The sequence below is a fragment of the Hypomesus transpacificus genome, unplaced genomic scaffold (assembly GCF_021917145.1).
Source record: "Hypomesus transpacificus isolate Combined female unplaced genomic scaffold, fHypTra1 scaffold_27, whole genome shotgun sequence".
NCBI lineage: Eukaryota > Metazoa > Chordata > Actinopteri > Osmeriformes > Osmeridae > Hypomesus > Hypomesus transpacificus.
The window spans coordinates 2,393,487-2,414,426 of NW_025813796.1; the positions used below are offsets into that span (position 1 = coordinate 2,393,487).

The 20,940-nt window shown below is 46.6% G+C and overlaps 1 protein-coding gene across 1 annotated transcript; it reads right to left on the minus strand.

The window, feature by feature from the left end:
* Positions 1 to 7: 7 nt before the first annotated feature.
* On the minus strand, positions 8 to 20,759 carry LOC124463074 (calcium/calmodulin-dependent protein kinase type II subunit beta). Its single transcript, XM_047014782.1, has 22 exons — positions 20,709 to 20,759; positions 20,484 to 20,592; positions 18,635 to 18,729; positions 16,863 to 16,922; positions 16,678 to 16,732; positions 16,093 to 16,158; positions 14,054 to 14,126; positions 12,271 to 12,373; positions 12,015 to 12,098; positions 11,764 to 11,858; positions 10,582 to 10,704; positions 10,194 to 10,277; positions 9,903 to 9,945; positions 9,202 to 9,273; positions 7,387 to 7,421; positions 5,151 to 5,219; positions 4,129 to 4,173; positions 3,594 to 3,639; positions 2,979 to 3,054; positions 2,746 to 2,840; positions 2,394 to 2,630; positions 8 to 2,189 (listed from the first exon to the last, which is right to left on the minus strand). Exons 2-21 carry the CDS (start codon positions 20,543 to 20,545, stop codon positions 2,395 to 2,397), a joined length of 1,617 nt encoding a protein of 538 aa, XP_046870738.1. The 5' UTR covers positions 20,546 to 20,592; positions 20,709 to 20,759; the 3' UTR covers positions 8 to 2,189; position 2,394.
* Positions 20,760 to 20,940: the final 181 nt, after the last annotated feature.

Below are 20,940 nucleotides of genomic sequence, written 5' to 3' on the forward strand. Positions count from 1 at the left end.
GCTTACTCATATTTTTGGATTTCTCTGCAAGTCTGCCTGAGTCTTCTTTCATTCTGTGTGTGTGCACAGGCAAGTTGTCTGGGCGAGAGAACGATAAGGTTAGGGAGGGCTCTGCATTGAAATGTATTTTTATTGGTCACACACTGATAACATCTGAACATATTTTATTATTGTCGAGCACAAGGAATTAACATTGGAAGAACAGCTTTATTATGAGAGGACTCAAGAGATAAAGAGCAAGAATTGGATTCACATTGCATTCTCATTTTTTTCAGTTACAAATTGTTTTCTCCTTTTCATCCAACACTGTGCCAAATGAGAATGATGAGGCCCATTTAAAGCACTTAAGGTGGAGGTCATGCCAAACCTCAGATCTAGCCCGGGTCAGAATATTATATGCCCTGTACTCAGATTAGAAACCATTACGTATGACCTTGGGTGAGCGGTTAATGAAATATGTGTGTACTTCCATTACCATCCCATAAAAACACAAGGATTAGCGCTATAGGAACGAGGGAGTACAATGACAACAGGAGGCGAGAATGATAAAGAAAAGACATACGAAAACACACACATCTATGACAGGGCATAGATGGGCATCATCAATGACGTTAGCCTCTTGGGTTTAACTGCCGTTGTCGTTTATGAACGATATTATGAAGTACAGTCCTCATGGCTAGAAAGACAATGCATGCATACCCTAAATATTCATCACTGTTTCCAAACACGTACGTCTCACTCTGTCTCATTCTCACTCTGCATCTTCCTGCCGTTATCTCTCTTTTGTTCTCTCTTGTCTTATCAATCCAAGGCAGACTCGCCCTCGATACCCATGTTTGTTAATGTTCAACCCAATATCTGCTTCCATGTAACCGTAGAGAAGTATAAGTGTGTGTGTGTGCTTGCGAGCATGTTTGCAGTGTGTACATACATTGCCATGGAAATGACATGTTTAAATTCAAAAGATAAATTCGAAACACCAATCGTCTGCAATGAAGGGGTATACCAACAGCTGACCAAATCTCATTTCTGTGATAAAGAGAGAGGACAACATACGTGATGCATGTCTTAACAAGCAGGTAAGTTGTTAAATGTATCTGTATTAGTGCCTGAACCCGAAAACCTGAACAGGACACTCAAACGCTGTATGGAGCATTTTCTACTTGACAATGCCAATGACCAATCCACTCTGCGTGACTTGTACAAAGGCATGCTACAATCATCATAATATTTCTTCGTCGTCGTCTCAGATATCTAACTCTCAAGACAAAAATTGTTTATGCCCTTTGAGAGCTCAGAAAATAGACAGTAGTTTATAATCAACCAGCATTCAGTAGAAAATTACCTTTACACACAAAACACACAATTTTGCGGCATATTGAAATATCATGCAGAAAAAATAATCACTTACACTTTTGTAAAGTCATCACAATATAACTGGAGTAGTACAATACAGATATAGTTATTGTTTTAAACTTTTTGTCATTTTCGTGACTTGAGCGATTACTTGAAAGGTTAAATATACATTAAAGTATCAAGTAAGAACCAGTATACATTTAGCATGCTGCATGGTGTTCAACCCAAACAGAGGAGATTCTTACAGAATTGATCCAAAGGTGAACAAAAACATTTACTGTAGGTTCAACTAAACTAAAAGGGGGATTTGAAACTTAATGAAAGACCAACAAAATAGCATTGTTAATTGAATAAAACACGTCCACAGCATTCTCTGTGAGACATATTGGCTAAGTTGATATTACAGGCAGTCTTGCTCATGCACCAAACACAACCACTGATAATAACACTAACAAAGTCATGCTAAGCTAAAAAAAAAAAAAGAATCATCAAGAGTTTTAAATCGACCATTAAGTATACTGTACAATTCAAATTGAACAAGAGAACTCTGCAGTCATAGTAGTATAATCATAATCATAATAACAGTACACTGAATGAAAACGAAATCCTAGAAGTGTGAGTGGCAGAGCCCTATGGCATAGGGAAGGAGAGGGCAGCGAGTTATAGGGCTGGATAGTAGTGCTGAGCTCACCACAATACCATAGGGGTGCTTAGAGAAGCTGTAGAGGTTAGCTTTGTGACTGATATGCTCTTTGTTGTTGTGTGCGTGCCGATGCAGGAGTAGAAAGGGTTGTGTTGGTGCCACAGGCTGTGTCAACAGAGGTGACCGAGGGCTGCAGGGAAGAAAAGGAGAAGGGACACATCTTGACCACCACACTCTTTTCAAACTCCCTCCCTCCCCCTTTCTTCCCATATGTTTGTTCTCCATGCGCTCCTCTAAGGCTCCTGCTTATCTGGAAGACACAACATTCAGCTCTCCTGTGGCGCCGCTCACGTGTGTAACAGTGCATGTGGGTGTGAACAGTGTGTGTGTGTACCTCATCCCTGTAGAGGAGCCGCAGGCGCCCCTGAGCAGTGGAAGTGGACGTTCTGCCACCTGCTTTCCCGGCGATGCCACACCCTGGTCTCCTCGGATTGGCTGGAGCGAGGGCGTCCCTGCAAGTCGACAAATTGCGTGAGGCGAATGTAAGCGATGCACGCGGCATCTTCGCCGATCAGGTGGACGTGAGGGTTCAGGATGGTGGTGTGGATGGGCTTGCTGTTCTTGGAGAGCACTACGAGAGCGAGGGAGGACGTGGGGAAGAAAGGAGAGGGAGGAGACGGTCAAATAAGAGTTGGGCTCTTAAAAGGAACTTTCCAGAAGATTTCATGGCGGCGCAGTGGTCTTACGATTGTCAAAGTAGAATCTGTGAAAGTCCATGCCCTCCACTAGGTTTCCCAGACCTTCTGGCTCAAATGAGGTCAGACCCGGATCACATATCTTCCTGTAGACAAACACACCATACATACACTCAGCACAACAACAGCACAATTTGTCTCATTTTTGGTCAAAAAGTCCTAAATATACTCAGATGTAACACTGGTGTGTTGCTGGACCAGGTGCTTGCTGGGAGTTTACTCACGCATAGGCATCGAAGTCCCCATTGTTTACGGCTTCAATGAGTTGCTCTGTGATCTTGATGATTTCCTGCTTGCGAGCTGCAGAGGGGAGTGAACGCGGAGTGACCAAGTGGATTTCAGTGCAAAACACTACATATAGCATGCAGAGACTGAGTCCCACGCAGGGCCTACTCTACCTTAATCACACAGGGATGAGGTACAGAAGGAAGCTTGGGTGAGTTACTCACGTGACACCCTGTTACTCATTTCCCTCTTGTGTTCCCCTCTCTTCCCTGGGGTTCAAATATACTCCCTCCCCACCCGCACACATACTCATACAAATCTACACGACACTGAGCTATGTAGGGCCTCCTAAACTCTCGGAGTGTCACTCGCTCTCTGTCTTATGCGAGGTTAGTTGAGCTCATCATCCTATTCCCGTCCCTCAGCCCTTTAGATAAGATTTATTACCTCCTCCCTCCTCCCTATCTCGGTTCTGACAAGACAGCAGGAGAGAAAGAGCTTAGCCACTGGGAGTCCTCACATGATCCGTCTTTCTGCTGTCCTTTTCCGCTATCTGCCACACCAAAACAATGCTGGTGTGTGTACAGTCTAGGTGTGTGTGTGTGTATACCCACCTTTTACATCCTCATCCTCGATGGTTGTGTTACTGTCAGTTGATTCCTGTGGACACAGCGAAACATCTCAGTGACAAGACCCCCCACTCACACACACACACACAAGCTTCTGCCCATGCTTGCAGCCCGCACTCGCACACGTTCGGTTGTCACAAACATGCGATGGATTGGACGCGCCATTGGCATCGAAATGGGACTGAACAGAGGTCTCATGGTTGGAGCGAGCTCATCTTCGAAAGGGCAGCATTTTTTCCCCGAAGGCTCCACCTCACGGAGCGTCAAAAAGCTGCAGGTTGCCACTTCCTCTGTTCACCACAGGGTGACAGCGTTACACAACACAGGAACGGTGATCCACACACTCTGACAGACATCCAGACGTGCACACACATACACACACTCACACACTCACTCACACACAGACCTTTGCCAAAGACAGTTTAGCCCACACAGATAGAGAGAACGAAGGAGAAGACGAGAATGAGGAAGGACGGGAAGACAGAGCGTAAAGAAATGGAAGGAGGGGAGAAGGATGTACCTTGGTCCCATCCACTGGATTATGGATAACAGTGGTCTGAGGTTCCTGGAGGAAAAGAGAGAAAGAGGATTGGAGGGAGAGAGAGAGAATGAGATGGAGAGAGGGTGAAAGGAAAGAAAGAGAGAAAGAGGAGAGACGGAGGGAGGGAGAGAGAGAGAGAGACAGAGGAATGAGGAAAGGTGGCGAGATAAAGGGATGAATTGAGAGATACGAGTCAGGTTTGAGGTAGAACAATGAATAGTGTCAAAGAAAAGAGAGGAAATAAGACTACCTCCATAAGGATGGCAGAGAACTAGATAATCTTCTCATAAAAGGTTAGAAAGGGCTAAGACAATTTAGAGCTCCCGAGACAAAATATCTCTGCAAACACAGGAGTTATCTGCCATGCACACATTCAATCTCTTTCTCCCTGAGTAAGCATGTCCTTTTCTATTCCGCACAATAACATACAAATAAATATAAACACTGCTATAAAATACACTATAAAATGCTTCTACAGTAACTGTCACTTCAGAACACTTCCACACCAGACCACATTGTAAACAGAAGACAACTTGAAAACTTAGAGAGCCATGGACACACATAAACCGGACACAAAATGCCACCAAGCTACTCACAGACTGACTGGAGAATCAGAGAGAAAGACAACAAACCTCAAGGGTTTGTGGGTTGGTCTGTGACCCGCTACACAGAACCAGGTCACAGTCCAACAATGTCACGTGGAAAAGGGATTCTAATTAAAAAGGAACCTGTTCACGGAACCTGTTCACTGTCGGGAACACCAGCACATTTATACATGACCAAACTAGCACAAACACACATATGCGCATGTTTGATGCATTTATTCATTTGGACTTTCAGACATGACGAGGGATGCAACCAAATAAAGTGGAAAAAACTGCAGAGAAAAGACAGAACTCATTGATAGCAAGACAGACAGACAGACAGACAGATAGACAGATAGATAACTAGATAGACAGATGGACGGACAGACAGACAGGTAGAGAGGAGGGGCAGCGTACCAGTGCAGCAGGAGTAGTGCTGCCTTTGGGGCTGGTGACTATGCTGTTTCTCGTACTGTTTGTCTGGGGCTGTGCAGAGAACACAAAAGGTTAAAACAGAACACAATAGGAGCAGAGCCGCTCGGGGACTTGGGACTTGGGTGGTGGCGGTGGGTCAAACCTCAAACACACGGCAATACAAGGAAGGGTCACTTTCCCTCAACACTGTTCAAACTAAGACGGATTGGCCGTATTCCTTTTGTCAATTCAGAATGACCCTTCCTGTCTCCTGGTGGTGGGGGGGAAGGGGGGGGGGCATCACATCAAAATCAACTCACCAGCTCAACAGAAAGCTCACGGCTTATGCACAAGACCTCTCAGTTCGACAGACCAGTTAAGCAGTACACTGAGTACTAAGTACATCCAAGTTAAACAATTTCACAGCCTGAGTCAACAGTGCATACACATACAAACAAACACACACCCACACACACACAGCCATTGTCGGCACAGGCCCCCTACCACCAGAGGGTGGAAGGAGTGAAATCAGACGCCGATGCGGACTGGGATGAAAGCGGATGAGAGAGAGACAGAACAGAGTGGGATGAGAGGGTTCAAATGACATCCTCACCAGGATTTGAACTTGAGGGTTGGATTTCCATCTCTGGCCCAAGCAATGGGATGGAATGATGAGATGAGATGATAGGAGGCAGTTGTGGTGGAAGGAGAAGAGGATTAAGAGATATATAAGAAGATCATGAAACGCACGGTAGATTAAAATGAAAGGCATGGTTAAAACATATGCCAGCAGTACAATGGGAACGACAAACCAATCAAACGAATGCTAAATCAGATAGAATAAACATGGGCTGGATTGCACCAGTTCTCTGAGAGCCACGGTCGGGATGCACAAGTAGATGATTGCTAAGCAACGCCAGAGGTGCACCACTGGTGTCTATTTCCGTCTTCTTGATTCCCTTCAGATCGCACACAAGTGTTTGAACGCGTACGCGTACACGCACGCAGCACACACGTATGGTGTGTACAATTGCGACGGAGGAGTCCTGCATTTCTGCATGGGTTTATGCATAAGTGTGTGCGTGGGTTAGGAGGTTGGGAGTGATGGGGGGAGGGGGGGGGGGGGAATCATAGGGAGAGAGGGGGTCCGTTATAGTACTTATGCAACTATAGGGTTTGATAAGTAGGGGGTGCGCTGTGGCACCTCTCTGGATTAGCACATAGAACCAAGAGAGGATCGATAGACAATAAAGAGAGAAAGTGAGTTTGTCAGTGGGGTTAGTGGTAAAATAGCTACAGTGTTGTCTGTGGTTTGAACACCTTTATACAATTTGTGTGTGTGTGTGTGTGTGCTTGGAGGACTGAAATAGCACCAGCGTTGTGTGCACAACCGTGACGTCACAGTGCAGCTAGGGGCAAAACTGGGATTATGTAATGTCAGATTAATCATCTGTTGAGAAATAATCTTAGATTAGTACCAGGGCCAACCGAAGAGAGTCCACTTTCTCTGGACAGGAGAGGGCAGGGAGGGAGAAGAGTAAAATGGTGGAGGTGGCTGTAAACCTCAAATGAAAACAGGGTTAAAAGGGTGTTTGTGTGGAAGAGGAGTCAGGACAAGATGGGTATGTGTGGAGGGGGGATGGGGGTGGAAAAGAAGAAGAATGGAGTGAAGGGATAGGATGTATGTTTTCTATTCATGCCTAATAGCAGTAATAAATATGTACCCAAATTCCCAAAGACAACGCTTAAATAAACCTGAATTGGTAACAATGTAGAAATGGTAGTATTTGTGCCAGTAACTGTCTTGCTTGCGTTGTAACAGCAGGCCTACTTTTATGATGTATATGCTATGACAATGATATAATGATTTGATATGCTCTTCCAAAATTAAATGTCTATCACATCAAAATAAAAACTAGGTTGACTTTCACAAATTCTTCACATTCAAACTGCCACATCATACCATCAACTAACACGCATCCACTTTTGTAAACACACATGCATGCACTGCAGTGCTCCACAGGGCAGATACAAACGCAAGGGCAGAGAGCACACAGAGTCAAACCACACGCAGCTGGAGAGAGTGCGGGACCCAAGTGAAGAGCAGAAGAACGACAAGAAAAGGAGGTGAGGAGGAGGATGGGGAGGAGGAAGAGGAGGAGGATGAGGAGGAGGAGGAGGAGGAAAAGGAAGAGGAGGAGGAGGGGGAAGAGGAGGGGGAAGAGAGCGAGAGTCTTACCTTCACTTCAGCCTTCTTGTTGAGGAGACTCTTGGCTGCTGAGGAAAAGCAGAACGAGACACTCTCAGATGGAAGAGTACACATGATACACCCTCGGCGACTTGAACACACCTTTGCACGCACGCACACACACACACACACTCCAAACTTGACACAAGTGACTCACTCAACTGCTCTCTCACAAGCACAAGCAGACATACAGGACACCCGGAAAATTAACTTCAGAAGGTGCTTGCGCACTCATTCGGTAAAACCTTCAAATGCACACAAACTACTTTGGGAACTAACTCAGACACACACAATCACACGGTGACAACCTCCAGCTCAACGCACAACCTACGACTCGGTCGCTTCTCATCTGTTACAGAGTAAAAACCCGCAAAACCCTCTCTCCTCCCCCTACACACGTATTAGAAAACCACACACACACAACCACGCACACACAGATACATGCATTACCATCTCAATCCAACTGCCTTTTACTGAACCCTGAACCAATGCCCAAAGCACGGATCAGCATGGAGCATGGTGGGATGTCAATCACCAGACTGTGTGATTGTGTGTGTGTGTGTGTTCGCGTGTGTGTTTTTGCGTGCAATGGATTAAAGGTGAAAGGGCAGAGGAAGAGTGGAATTTGAGATGCAGGTGTATGATAATGGCTCGGTTAATCTCAGAAGTAGGTAGGATTAGTTTGGGATTAGTGGTTTCCTCTTTGGAAATGAAATATGGAGCACCACATCAAAACGAGTGTATGCCGTTAAGCACAGTAGGTTTGGGCTCTCCTGCTCCCTCGCACATATGGATTCACACAAACTCTCGTTCCAATTTAGGAACACACTAAGGTTTATGGAATCTATCTGTGGCAGAGCTGTTCTTCGCGGAAAAGGGATCAAAAGCAAGCATAGAAAAACAGGGAGGGGAGAGAGAGAGAGAGAGAGAGAGAGAGAGAGAGAGAGAGAGAGAGAGAGAGAGAGAGAGAGAGAGAGAGAGAGAGAGAGAGAGACAATGAGAAAGAGAAACAGACAGCTACAGGGGCAGAAATACAGAGAAAGACAGAAATCGAAAGAAAGAGAGACAGATGCAGGCAGATAGATAGAGGCAGAGAGAGAGGGAGAGAGAAGGAGAGAGAAAGAGAGAGAGTGCGGGAGCGAAAATAAAGATAGAAACAGACATAGGAAAAGGTGAAAACACAGGAAGCTTGCAGACGCTAATCAATCACCATGGCAACACCCAACTTTTTCCGTGGGAGTCAAATGTGCTGCCCTGGTGTGGATGAGCTGGAGTCAAACTGTGCTTTAATCCCTGATTAATTCCATCTCTTAGCTGCTCAACTCCATCTTCCCTCACCCATTCCTTCCATCCCTCCATCTCCCTGATCCCCTGTTTTGACTAAGAAGGGGACCGGCACAGACACAAACACCGCACACGCCACGGCTCAACAAAACCCGCACATTCTCCTCTCTCAAATCACCTCACATGACGCGTAAAGGCGCATTGGAAACTGGGCTATACATGTAAGAGTGACAGGAAGAACATAGTTTGAGTCTGCTTACCTTGGCGTCCAATTTGAGAAGCATTAGACGAAAAGTAGGAAAGAGAGAACAAATTAAGTGAGGGGAAGAGACGTTGTCTGTGATACATAGTAACGAACTGATGGAGACAAGGGGACACCAAGGGGGAAAAAACACCCGTCTCCCTTTAACAGATGACAGAAGCGATGGGCAAGAAAGAGACAGAAGAAATAGGGGCAGAAGTGAGGGGCAGAGAGGGGTGGAGCAGACGAGTAGAACAGGACTGAAGAGAAGGAAAGGTTACCTTGCTCCACTATGCCGGCAGTGGTCCCAGCCACGGCACTGACCGCTGCTGGAGCGGTGGTCTGTCTACCCACTGAGGGAAAGACATCCCAGAAAAATCAAGAGACAAAGACATATGCTTTTCCTGAAACTAAAACAGACACTATAACGGGCTTTGCTACTTTACAGATTTGGCATGGCGCATTTAAGAAGCAGTACCTCTCCAGCTCACAGGAAATGCGGTTTATAAGAAGTCCCCTTCTAGTCACAGGAGCACGAGGGTCTTGACAAGGAGGCATGGCAAATGCTTGCTTGTTCAGAATGCAAAACTGGTGCTGTGAGAGTGTGTTTGCGCATGTGTGTGTGTGTGTGTGGGGGGGGGGGGGGGGGGGCGAGGGCAGGGGGCGGGGGGCTGGGGGGGGGGGTTAGGCACAAGTGCATGGCAAAAATCTAGGACCTCTCAAACCTTCCCCGGAGCTACAGTGCCACTGCCACCCACGAAACTGCTGCTGGCGTGTGAGTGTGTGTGTGTGTACGCGTGAGCGCGTGGGTGTGTATGTGTGATATGTGTGGATGTTTGACTGTGTGTGTGAGTGTGTGTGTGTGTAAGGATGGCGTAAGCAAGCAGATGGCGTGTCATCTTGCCCTCGGCTCCCTCTCTCCCAGGAGGACCGAAGCCGCCCCTCTGCTTCCATCCTTTTGACTTCCTCACAAAGGACTCACCAGAGAAATTCCGTGACACCAGCATCGTAGTCAGAATGGCCCCCTGGGGAGACACAAGCAAGGTGGACAGAGAGGAAGAGACAGCGATGGGACGAGATACAAAGGGGGGGGGGGGGGGGGGGAAGAAGGACGGAAGGAATAGAGAAGATGAAGAAGAGCACCAAGTTAGTTTGAATATTGTTTGGTGGTGTAATCTCGTTCTCGGTCTCGTTACACTTCGTTCGGCAGGATTGATTGATTATGTACCCCACCCCCCCCCCCCCCCACCCCCTCCCAAAAAGAAAGGAGCACCTTGAGTTTTCTCCTGGCATTGAACTTCTTCAGGCACTCCACTGTCTCCTGTCTGTGCATCATCGAGGCCACAGTGGAGCGTTGCTGAGGAGAGAGAGAGAACACGGTGAGGACGGGGGTCGTGTAAGATGCAACTACATGTGTGTGTGTGTGTGTGAGTGTGTGTGTGTGTATGTGTGTGCGTGTGTGTGTGTGTGAATGCATGCGCTTGTGCGTGTATAAGATACGACACAGCAATGGAAGAGCCAGTGCGCGCGTGTTTGTATCAGGGTGTTTCTATGTCTGCCTGTGTGAGTGTCCTGCAGAGTACATCATGTGTTTGCGTCTGTGGAGGTGTGTGCGTGTGTTGGTTTGTTTGCATACGCGTGAGTGTGTGTAGTGTACTTACGCAGACCCATGGGTGTTTGAGGGCTTCCTGGGCAGTGATCCTCTTTGTGGGGTTGATGGTCAGCATCTGGTTGATCAAGTTCTTGGCTTCGGGCGTCACCGTGTCCCACTCTGGGGACGGAAACTACACACGCGGCCCAGCGGTCACTCGGGAAACAGGTTGTTACGACCCCCAGTCTGTGGTGTTCTGTGTTGTGTTTGTGTGTGTTCCCTGCTGTGCTGTCTGTTCCCCATAGGTGGCGCGAATCAAACCATCAACACCTATGCATGACTCCTCCCCTCCATAATCCGGTTCACCTGGTTCCTGTCATCAACCATCCTTCCACCGGTATATATTGTGCCACTCTGTGTTAGTTTGGGGGGGGAATAAGTCGCTGGCTTACTGTAGCAGTGTTGTGTGTGGGTAAGGCCTACTTTTGTGTTTAGTTTTTTGGATTACCCTCTGTGCTGACCATTGTCCTTTTGACTTGTTTTCTTTGTCCTGTTGTGTTGAGTTGCTTTGTTTGTAGTGTTAAGTGTTGTCCAGAACAGTTTTCTTGTTCTTTTGTTCTGGGGCTGGGGAGTAGTTTAGAGCTGCCCCGGGGTATACATCACCCGTAGAAATTACTTACTGTCTATATACTAGACCTGGGCAGACCACTGCTGTATTTTTGGTTAGGACACCTCATTCGTGTGTCAGTTGCTTTGTGTTTAGCTTTGGGAACTTTATGTTGATTTCTTTTCTTTGGTCCTGTCCAGCCCTCCCCTTGTCCCTGTTTATTATTATTTTCCCCATTACCATTATTATTTACTATACCGTGGTGGCAAAAATAAAGCCTTAGTATTCCATTGGTACCATTTGTTTGTGTCCTCGTTCGCACTCCTTGCTCTGCGCACCCTTCGCTGGCCTTTGAGAGTCCCCGAGCGTTGGCATTGGTCAGGTTCCCTCCGTTACAGGCATAGGCTTCTAACACACGTGCGTGTGAATATCAGGTGCGCAATCATGTTGGGGAAACTACAAATCTTTTCTTGTCAGCCCAGGACATGGTTATCACAACTCTCTGATGTGAACTGTTCCTCGATCCTGTTTGACATGATGAGTCTCAGATACAACTCCACTGACGTCCCCCCCCCAGCTCTATACTATGAGCTGTATCTGTTTTCAAACAAACAGAGAGAGTCCATGAGAGGGGGCAAGACTCACATCATAGGCTCCTGCTTTAATCTGCTGGTAGAGTTTGTGTTGGTCTTCATCCCAGAAAGGCGGGTAGCCCACCAGGAGAATATACAGGATCACACCTATAAAAGCACGGGCACACACACACACATTCAGCACACACTGATCCAAGGTTTTCTGTAAAGCCGAGCTGCACAGGGCTCACGACAAGGGGGAAAGAAGAGGGAAAGAGAAGAGAGATAGACAGGGAGTCGGAGGGGGAAGGAGAGAGGACTCACCACAGGCCCAAATGTCCACAGGTTTCCCGTACGCCTCCTTCCTCAGCACTTCCGGAGACAAATAGCCTGGAGTCCCGGCAAAACCTGGAACACATGCATGCACACGCACAGACACAAACCGATGCACACACACACACACACGCAAAACCGAAAATCTATACATAGATATTTATAGACACCATCGCTGGGTTTATCGATTAGACATGCCATGTCGTTTTTGTAAGTGTATCGGTGCGTGTTTGTGTGTGTTACATACCGAACCATGCCTGCTGTTCCCCTTGTACCTCGATGGCCAGTCCAAAGTCAGCAAGCTTCACTGCGGCATTCTTACACTTACTGGCTAGAAGAAGATTTTCCGGCTAAAATAACACAAACGTTTCCACAAATCATTGGTGTATCAATAAATGTCAACAAGCCCCATGGAGTAAACCAAACATTGGGCAGACAAGCAGTCCCACACGTACGCATAGTTCACCCTGACAAGGATAGAGTAGGAGGGCCGAATCTCACACAGATCCGTGTGCATCTGTCGATTTGTTTATTTGTCAGTGAACATGCACAGCTTGTGTGTTTGTTACAGCAGTGCCTTTGTTAGATGACAGAGCCAGCGAACAGTGTCGATACAAACGTCCAGATCTCTCTCTCTCTTTGTCTCTGACAGGCCACACTGTTGCCACAATCAGCCAGCAGGACCTCATGGGATACATGTGCTCGTTATTGAAAGGGATTGATCGGTGCCATCACACGACACTCGTACACACACTCTTAATGACGGTGTTTCGCAGCAGCAGTAATGGTTAGTTAAGTATGCTAGGGTGCTTCCGCTCTGGTGGAAGTCAGACTGAGACGGCGGATTAAAACGAAGGAAAGAAGGAATAAAAGATAGAGCGAGAGAGAGGTACAGCCAGAGACTAATACTGCTCCAGACAGGAGTAGACAGTATTGAGACAGCGGTGTGCCACTGTTGTACTTTCAGCTTCTCGAGAAGCAATCAGGCTGAATATGCTCGGCTTTAGAAGAAGGCAATGGAACCTTTTGTCGTGGAGTCTAGTATGAAGTGATGAGCATACTGTACATTTACCACGCGGCCCATCCCCCACCCCCCCCCCCAACCCCCACCTCCCCATGCTATCCCCCACTCATGTATTACTGCTTGTGTCATAGGGGGCTTATGGGAAATCCTGATGGGCATTTGCCGTATGCTTCTGCATTACTTAGACTACACCACCATTAAGCTGCAAAGGTTGGAGACTGTCTGTTCATGTGTGTGACCCCCCCCCACACACACACACACACACAACATGATTCACAGCAATCCAACCTCATATTAGTGATCACATCTGAATGATGCTAGAAGGCACTGGCCAAACACAACAGTATTCTTTAGGAATATCTAGCTCAGTTGCGCTCTCTCCTGAAGTCATCTCGTATACAGCTCCCTAAGGGGCCATGAAAAAGGATGTTTAGAGGCACACTCCGTGCCAAATATTGATTCACAGCGTATTAGATCTAATTTGTCTCACCAGTTAATGTCTCTGTGTAAGGTTCATAAAAAAAACATTAGATCAGGCCAACATCTTTGTCCATTCGGAAAAAAAAAAATGTCTCTCTCTGGTAACTTCATAGAAACCCTCAGGGGAAATCGATCAGATCGTACGCAAGCCTTACCATCTACCAAGGTCCAGTGTTCATATGTGTAACACGGTTTGTTTCGAACCGACCAGGGAGAACTGATCGCTCCGAACACGGGAGGCTTTGTAGTGTTAATACTTCATCTGCTTTGCTCCGAAAACACATTAACGTGTGACCAGAGTACCTAACACGCTTGTAATGGGAACAAACGCAGGAAACACAAAAGTTTTATTCACACACCTGCACGCGCACACACACGTACAAACACACATGCCCGAGAAAACATACAGGCACAGACACACATGCACAAAAGCAATAGTAACACATCGCGGTGTACTTACCACAGTTTAAGGCACACACAAACACACACACACACTGAGACACACACAGATACACGGGTGACTCACCTTGAGGTCTCTGTGTACCACCCCCATCTGATGGCAGTGGAGCACGGCCTCCAGAATCTGCTGGATGCAATGACTGCATGCAAACAGCAGGTGGGGCTGGTTAGTCTGAACACATCACAAGCCCCCCCCCCCGTTCACAGTCTCATGCACAGGCTGCAGCGCCTCAACATCTGCACACACACACACACACACACACTTTCTCTCGATCTATGACATGTCACGCACACAGAAGCACAAATTCGGACACATAGAAACGCCTTCAAGCACACACGCACGTGCGCAGGGGACACACATACACACAGATCTACGAACATCAGTGTAAGGACCGGAACCTTCCAGGGAGATACTGCAGGAGGAGGTATGCTATTTTCAGGCAAGGGATGAACATGAGTCAGGCAGCGTAGGAGTGCACTGCAGTCTTGTTGAGGGAATGTGTGCGTGAGTGTGCGTGTCCGTGTGTAGTTGTCTGTATTTAATGATGTCCTAACCTGATCATCCGTCTGTCGTATTTTTCAAAACATCATCAAGCACAGTGTGTGTCGTTTCTAGGGTTTCACAAATACGGCCACAGAGTTTTTTAACAGAGTTATCTGCATTAGTGACTGACACAAATCTTTCTTATACGCTGACACGTCCACACACACACAGCCTCACAGGCCGAGACAGAAGCTCAAGGTCACTGTTATTGACATTTGGAAATCATATTCTAGGTTAGAGAGAACAGTGAAACAAAAACATTTAAAAAGCAAGATCGGCAGATGAACAGACAGACAGACGGAGACAGCAGGCACAAACGGGTCACAATCGGCACGGGCAAAAGTGGGCACGGGCAAACACAGACAAACCCATGTGCAGAGGTTGCAGGGTGGCACATACGCACAAGGTGGAACACAAGCACACACCTTGAGGTCCCTGTGTACTATGCCATGTTGGTGAGTGTAACACACACAGTCTAGAATTTGATGGATACAGTGACTGTGGAGACAAAACGGAAAAAGGGAGAGAGATAAAGGAATGCAGAAAAGAAAGGGACGTGAAGATGAGGGGGGATGAAAAGACATTGGCCGGCCATGTGGTGTGGGGATGTGGTGTTTGTGTGAGATGAGGTGCAGGCGATGTAGAGGTATGCAAAGACACAGAGAGGTCGGGGGAAAGAGAGAGTGACATGGGAAAGAGAGGAGGATGATGGTAAAAGTTCATCAGGCGAGGTTTTCAATCGTGAGGAGAGGATAACGGTGGGGTTAGGGTGAGCGAGAGGATGAGAAAAAAAGACAGAAAGAAACAGAGAGAAAGAAAGAAAGGCAGTGCGAGTGGAATGGTAGACAAAAAGAGAGGGCAGACAGGAAAAAGGTGGGGGATGAAGGTGAGGAGAGAAAACCAGAAAATCAGATAGGAAGAATATTGGACAGTAACCCCACATACAGTACCAATAACAAACATGCCATGTACAAAGAGAGGAGACGGCTGGAAGAGAAAGGGGGAAAACTACACTAGACTACACAGGAAAACAGGCAAGGTAAAGTAAGGAAGTAAGGAAGATGAGAGAACATGAGAGCCACGGAGGAAGGAGGAGAGAACATATATATATATAGCAACCACAACAGGAAGGTACTAACAACAGAAGGGAGGACAGGAGTGGTGGTGGGGGGGGGATATTGGGAATGTTGCTTCCTCGTTTTTTTGTTTCCTTCTCTCCATTCTGTTTTAAATCCTCCCTCTCTCTCTCTCTCTCTCTCTCTCGCTCTCTCTCTCTCTCTCACTTTCTCTCTCGCCTCCACAAAACGCCTCCACAGTCAAATTGATTTAAGTCCCCCCTCTGAAGGGCTAGACGGTAAGTGTGTGTGTGTGAGTATGTACAACTATGTGTGTTATGTTTTGTTCAAGAGTGTGTTTGTGTGTGTGTGTGTTCAGTGACATTTCAGTTTGCAAGGAAAAACTGGTAGGAACTTAGAAAAGTTGGTTTCCAACAGGGCAATGTCAAACTATCTACTGCAGAACAGGATGCTGAGCAATGGAAGTCTAAAGGGAAAGATGGTTACCTGGCATCAGCTTCACTGTAGTACTCTCTGGCCACAATATCTTCAAACAGTTCTCCTCCTGTCACCCTACAACATGGAGAGTAAAGGGTTAACACATGCTGCAAGGAATAATCCATCCACACACACATGCACAGAGAGTAGGGGAATGTCCTCATTAGGGGGGATATCCCAACTGCAGGATTCTCTCTGACTGGGTTGCCATGGAGACAGGCTCCAGAGCAGGGGAGTGATGTGTACGTGTGTGTGTGTGTGTGTGTGTGTGCGTGGGTAGGTGTGGGTGGGTGTTATGTAATAAGGGGGAAATTGCCTAGGAAACGAGGAATGAGGATGGGGGAGACCATTAAAAGAGGGTGGAGAGAGAGGATGGAAATAAACAGAAGGATGAGTAGAAGAGGATAGAATGAAAAGAAAATTGTGGAGCGAACATAGCGACAGAAATGCCATGACCAAATGTGAGAAAACACAAGAAATACAGAGGAGAGAGGAACTGTAAAGGTCATTTCGGAGAAAGGTCTCTCAGCCTCTGATAAAGAAAGAAGAAGAAAAAAAAAAGGAAGAAAAAAAATGGAGAGTGAGGTGACTCACAAGTCAAACAGGAGATAGTGGAAGCCCTCCTCCGAGATACTGTCATGGAGGCGAACTGGCCAAAGAACGCATAACAGAAAGAAAGACACGTCTAAACCCGGGTTGCGAACACAGCATGTCAGTCAAATAAAGTCATACAACCAGTCTCTTTGGCTGCGTGGCTGACTGTGGTGCTGACCGCTCACCGATGTTGGAGTGCTTGAGCAGTCTGCAGATCCGAGCTTCTCGCTCCAGCTTCTGGTGGTCTGTGAGAGTGACAAGGGAAGGCTGAGTGATAACGACACCCGGCTAAAACACTCAACACTTCCGCTACACATGGGCATGCAACCACAGCATTACAAAAGGTAAGGGGGTGGGAGCCAAAGTCACATGACAGATAGTTTGTATACAATTTATTCTATTTTGGCACCTGTCTCCTAAACGTAAAGGTGGGAAGTCCCACCCCCCAGTGTGATGGCCCTCTGTCTCCATAGAGATGCGGAGGGAAACCTTACTTTCTGAATGAATGTAACTGTTAGGAGAGGAGAGCTGTAGCAGTCCTAACTGTAAATGTCATAACTTCCTTTCCCTTGTAGCTGCAAGGTGACCTCCAGCTACAAGCTAAAATTGTGTCACACACAAACACACACTAAGCCTAACGCAGTGCACAGCAAAATGTGCAGAAAAGGGTCAAATAAGAATATCAAGTGTATCAATACATGGGAGACTGTCTAGACCAGCCAAGTTAAAACTAGCTAAGACAAACCAAATCAAAACACAGAATTTTGCTAATGCCTGAGAACCATTGGATTCTAGCCCAGATGTCTGACTGACTTACCAATAAGAGGTACCATGGGGCCAATCAAATCAAAATGTATTTGTTTAGCCTTTTTTACAAGCAATGTCACAGAGGGCTTCACATACGCCATAGAACTGCCCCTCAACCAACCCAAACCCTCAAGGAAGACCTCCCAGAAAAACTCACTAGTCATTCGGATCCTGCTGAATCATGTTGAAAACAAAGAGCGCATGCCCTCTTTGTCTTTCTCTCGCACGCAGACACACACCAACACACAGCAGATATTATATGTGACACCCCTTACTGAGGACAGGGCTGAGAAAGCTTTGGTGTCGTGAGAAAACTCAGCCGTGCAAGGCTGGGGAACAGAGCCCAGAGGCAGAGGAGACATGCCGGCATGTCTGTGTGTTTGAGGGGGGAAATGTTTTTAAAGGCTGAACGCTCACACGAACGCCAGCCGGGGCAGAGAGATGGCTGAACTGCAGGGGGTCACTCCATGCATGGTGTGTGTTTTAGCGTGTGCTTGCGTGTGCTCGTGTATTTGAGCGAGTATTTGTGCGCACGAGTGTGTGTGTGTGTGGGCCTCATGCTGTAGGGCAGTTAAAAGCTCAAAATGTGACATCCAGGATCCTCTGCTGTTTACTCCAAAAGACTGGATTTGTGTGTGTGTGTGTGTGTGTGTGTGTGTGTGAGAGAAGGGAAGGGTCATCACACTAATCAGCCAATAGACAGAGGTGGCAGATAGCCTTAAACTAGACAGCAGGCACATCTCCTCTTCCGTTGGCTGTGGGTTTGACGCTACAGTGGCTGTGGAGCAGCCATCGTCCAGCCTCGAGTGCAACAGATGTGACTGTCTCGCCCACTGCAATCAAATGCTTTCTGGAATATTCTAATAGGGCCTGGAGTATCTGGGACACACAAACACACAGGCGGCACAATAATGAACAATCACTGGAGTGCCAACTCGTTTTTTCCTCTTCACTTTAGCTGCTGATGATCTTCACATAAACATGCGACATACTCGGTCAATTGCTCTGTGGGTCTGACTGTCCGTCAAATGATTGTGCACTCATTTCAGATAATAATGTAAATTATACACAGGCGGACATTGAGGCACAGTACACTTTCGGTCCCTTTGAAGAACTGTGTGGGTGGGTGGGGGGTAGGGGGGATTCTCACCTCTAGCTGAGAGCTTTTTAGTGTTGATGATTTTGGCAGCATACTCCTGGCCAGTGCAGAGTTTGACACAACGGCGCACCACAGAAAAGGCTCCCCTAGGAAACAAAGAATGGAGACAGTGAAATGACAATGAAAATCAGATGTCACCTCCCCTCCACAAATGTCTGTTCATACCCTTGTTTTAAACCTCTGATTTCTCATAAAATTGAGTCTCTTTGACCCGTTGAGATCCCTTCCACACTTTTCCTTCAAATGAGCATTCAAATATGCATATCTGTATATTTGGGTACAGGATACACAATTATAATCATCCTTGCTGGAATATGGATGGAAGCACATTTTTTTTCAAAGATTGCTGTGTAGTTTGTGTGATAGTGTGTGTGTTGGTGTATGTTTGTCTTTTTAGGTGGTGTTAGTATTTTAGGGAGGGCTTGCATAACTAACTCAGCAGAGGCAAACAGCAGTAACTGCCTCTGTCATCTCTGAGCTAATTATAGCACACCTTAGTGGTGTTACACAATAAAACCCAGTCAACTGAGAGCTACTGCCTCTCTCTTATACTCTCAGACACTCGTGCCTTTTGATGGGGCTTTCGTGAATGAGAACAACCTCATGGCTGGTAGTGTACGATTTGCTGCATCAAATGCTAGGAGTGGTCAAATAGAATCTCTTCCCAGTCTTTTGGATCAAAAGGTAAGTACATACTAACCAAATCTGTCTTTGAAGCCCTTATCAAGCTGAATTTGTTGGATGAGGAATACAAACCCATGTTAGCAAAGATGGACATATTGCTGCCATATGGCTCGCGTTTGCTGCAATAAGGGTTTGTTATCAGAAAGGACAGCTGCTGCTATTCCAGTATGTCTATTGTCCCTCGCTTATCACACACATGCAGAGAGATTCAACCCGACACCCAGTTAGAGCCAACCTAGCTTGATGCAATCACAGTCCATACCTCTCAAACTTTTCTGTTTTCTGTTAGTATGACCGCTCAATTACTTAGTAGTTAATGTGTTCTAGTTAATGGTGATGACAGGCAGCACGGATTCTCCAACCCACGCACAGCCTGACACAGACTGATTCTCGTCCTGCATCTGCTGTGGGGTTGGCAACACACATCCTATCCCTCTGTTGCTTATGCAGCCATTCTCTCCCTTCTTTTAAAAACATATGCCATGTGAAACATTGTCAAGCAAACACACACAAACATGAAACCAGGCGAGAGAGAGAGGGGGAGAGACAGAGGGAGAGAGATAGAGAGGCTGTGAGAAAGATTGAGAAACACACAAAACATAAGTACAAAACACACACACACTAATGCAAAGACAAACACACATTCATCCATGCACACACACACACACACTTTAAACATGTAGGGTAGGTAGCCTTCTGACCTCCTGGCCCAGGATAATAAGACGCATACAATATGGGAGTTTGATAAAAAAAACGATGAAAATAAAGACAACCAACAGTAAAAAAGATGCGGAGTCAAGTAGTCTGATTAAAATCAGTAGGGTGGCATGCCTTCCCGGACACCCGTGAGCGTAACTACTGCGATTTTACAGCTCAAAATCCATGGCGTGCGCCCCCATCCCAGACCGAATAACTCATATGTCAGATCAAATACTTGAAAATGTAAAACAATATATTACGTTTCACCATGCAGTGCGGCAGCGTGCGTTTTGTTTTGCAAGTGGTACAGCCTGTAATATTTAAGGAGGGATACGATGCTGATCCATTTCAAAGCGGTCACATCTGCAAATGATGTGTAAACCTGCATGAAAGGCTAGCCTGAATGGCGGAGATCATACCCATATTGGTGCCATAACATAATGCGTAAAAGCCTTACTTTCCAAGTTCTTCGTATAGTTGATATTCATCTGTGAAACGTGTACAGGTAGTTACTGCCATGATCCGTCTACTCGCTGCAGGATCCTGCGCCTATGTTCTCTTCTGCACTGTGACGGTGTTGGGATGCAGTTTGGGTTAAGATGCCGCTGGGAAATATAGTCGTTTGAACTGACAAGTAAATTTAAAATATTTATTCCAACAGAATAAAAGGAACGCTGGATACCTCCGGATCTCTCTCTCTCCGAAGCTGTGCTGCTCTACGATCGCTTTTTCTGCCGTTTCAACTGGCGGCAGAACAACTGAGTGCGCTTGAAATACATCGTTGACACCGCTAGGGGGCGTCATGTTACTTGCACCAGTATATCTGCCGCCAAGAAATGCGGACACGACGAGAGGAATCGCCGGTTCTGGTTTGTTGGCCGAGCTCCCAATATTTATTTATTACTATATATGCT

Excerpts from the sequence above, each read along its gene's own strand:
- LOC124463074 (XM_047014782.1), bottom strand. The coding sequence starts at position 20,545 with ATGGCAGTAACTACCTGTACACGTTTCACAGATGAATATCAACTATAC. Across the intron at positions 9,274-9,902 it reads GGTGTCACGGAATTTCTCTG|TGGGTAGACAGACCACCGCT; the intron begins GTGAGTCCTTTG and ends TCTTTCCCTCAG. Across the intron at positions 3,055-3,593 it reads CGAGGATGAGGATGTAAAAG|CTCGCAAGCAGGAAATCATC; the intron begins GTGGGTATACAC and ends TCCCCTCTGCAG.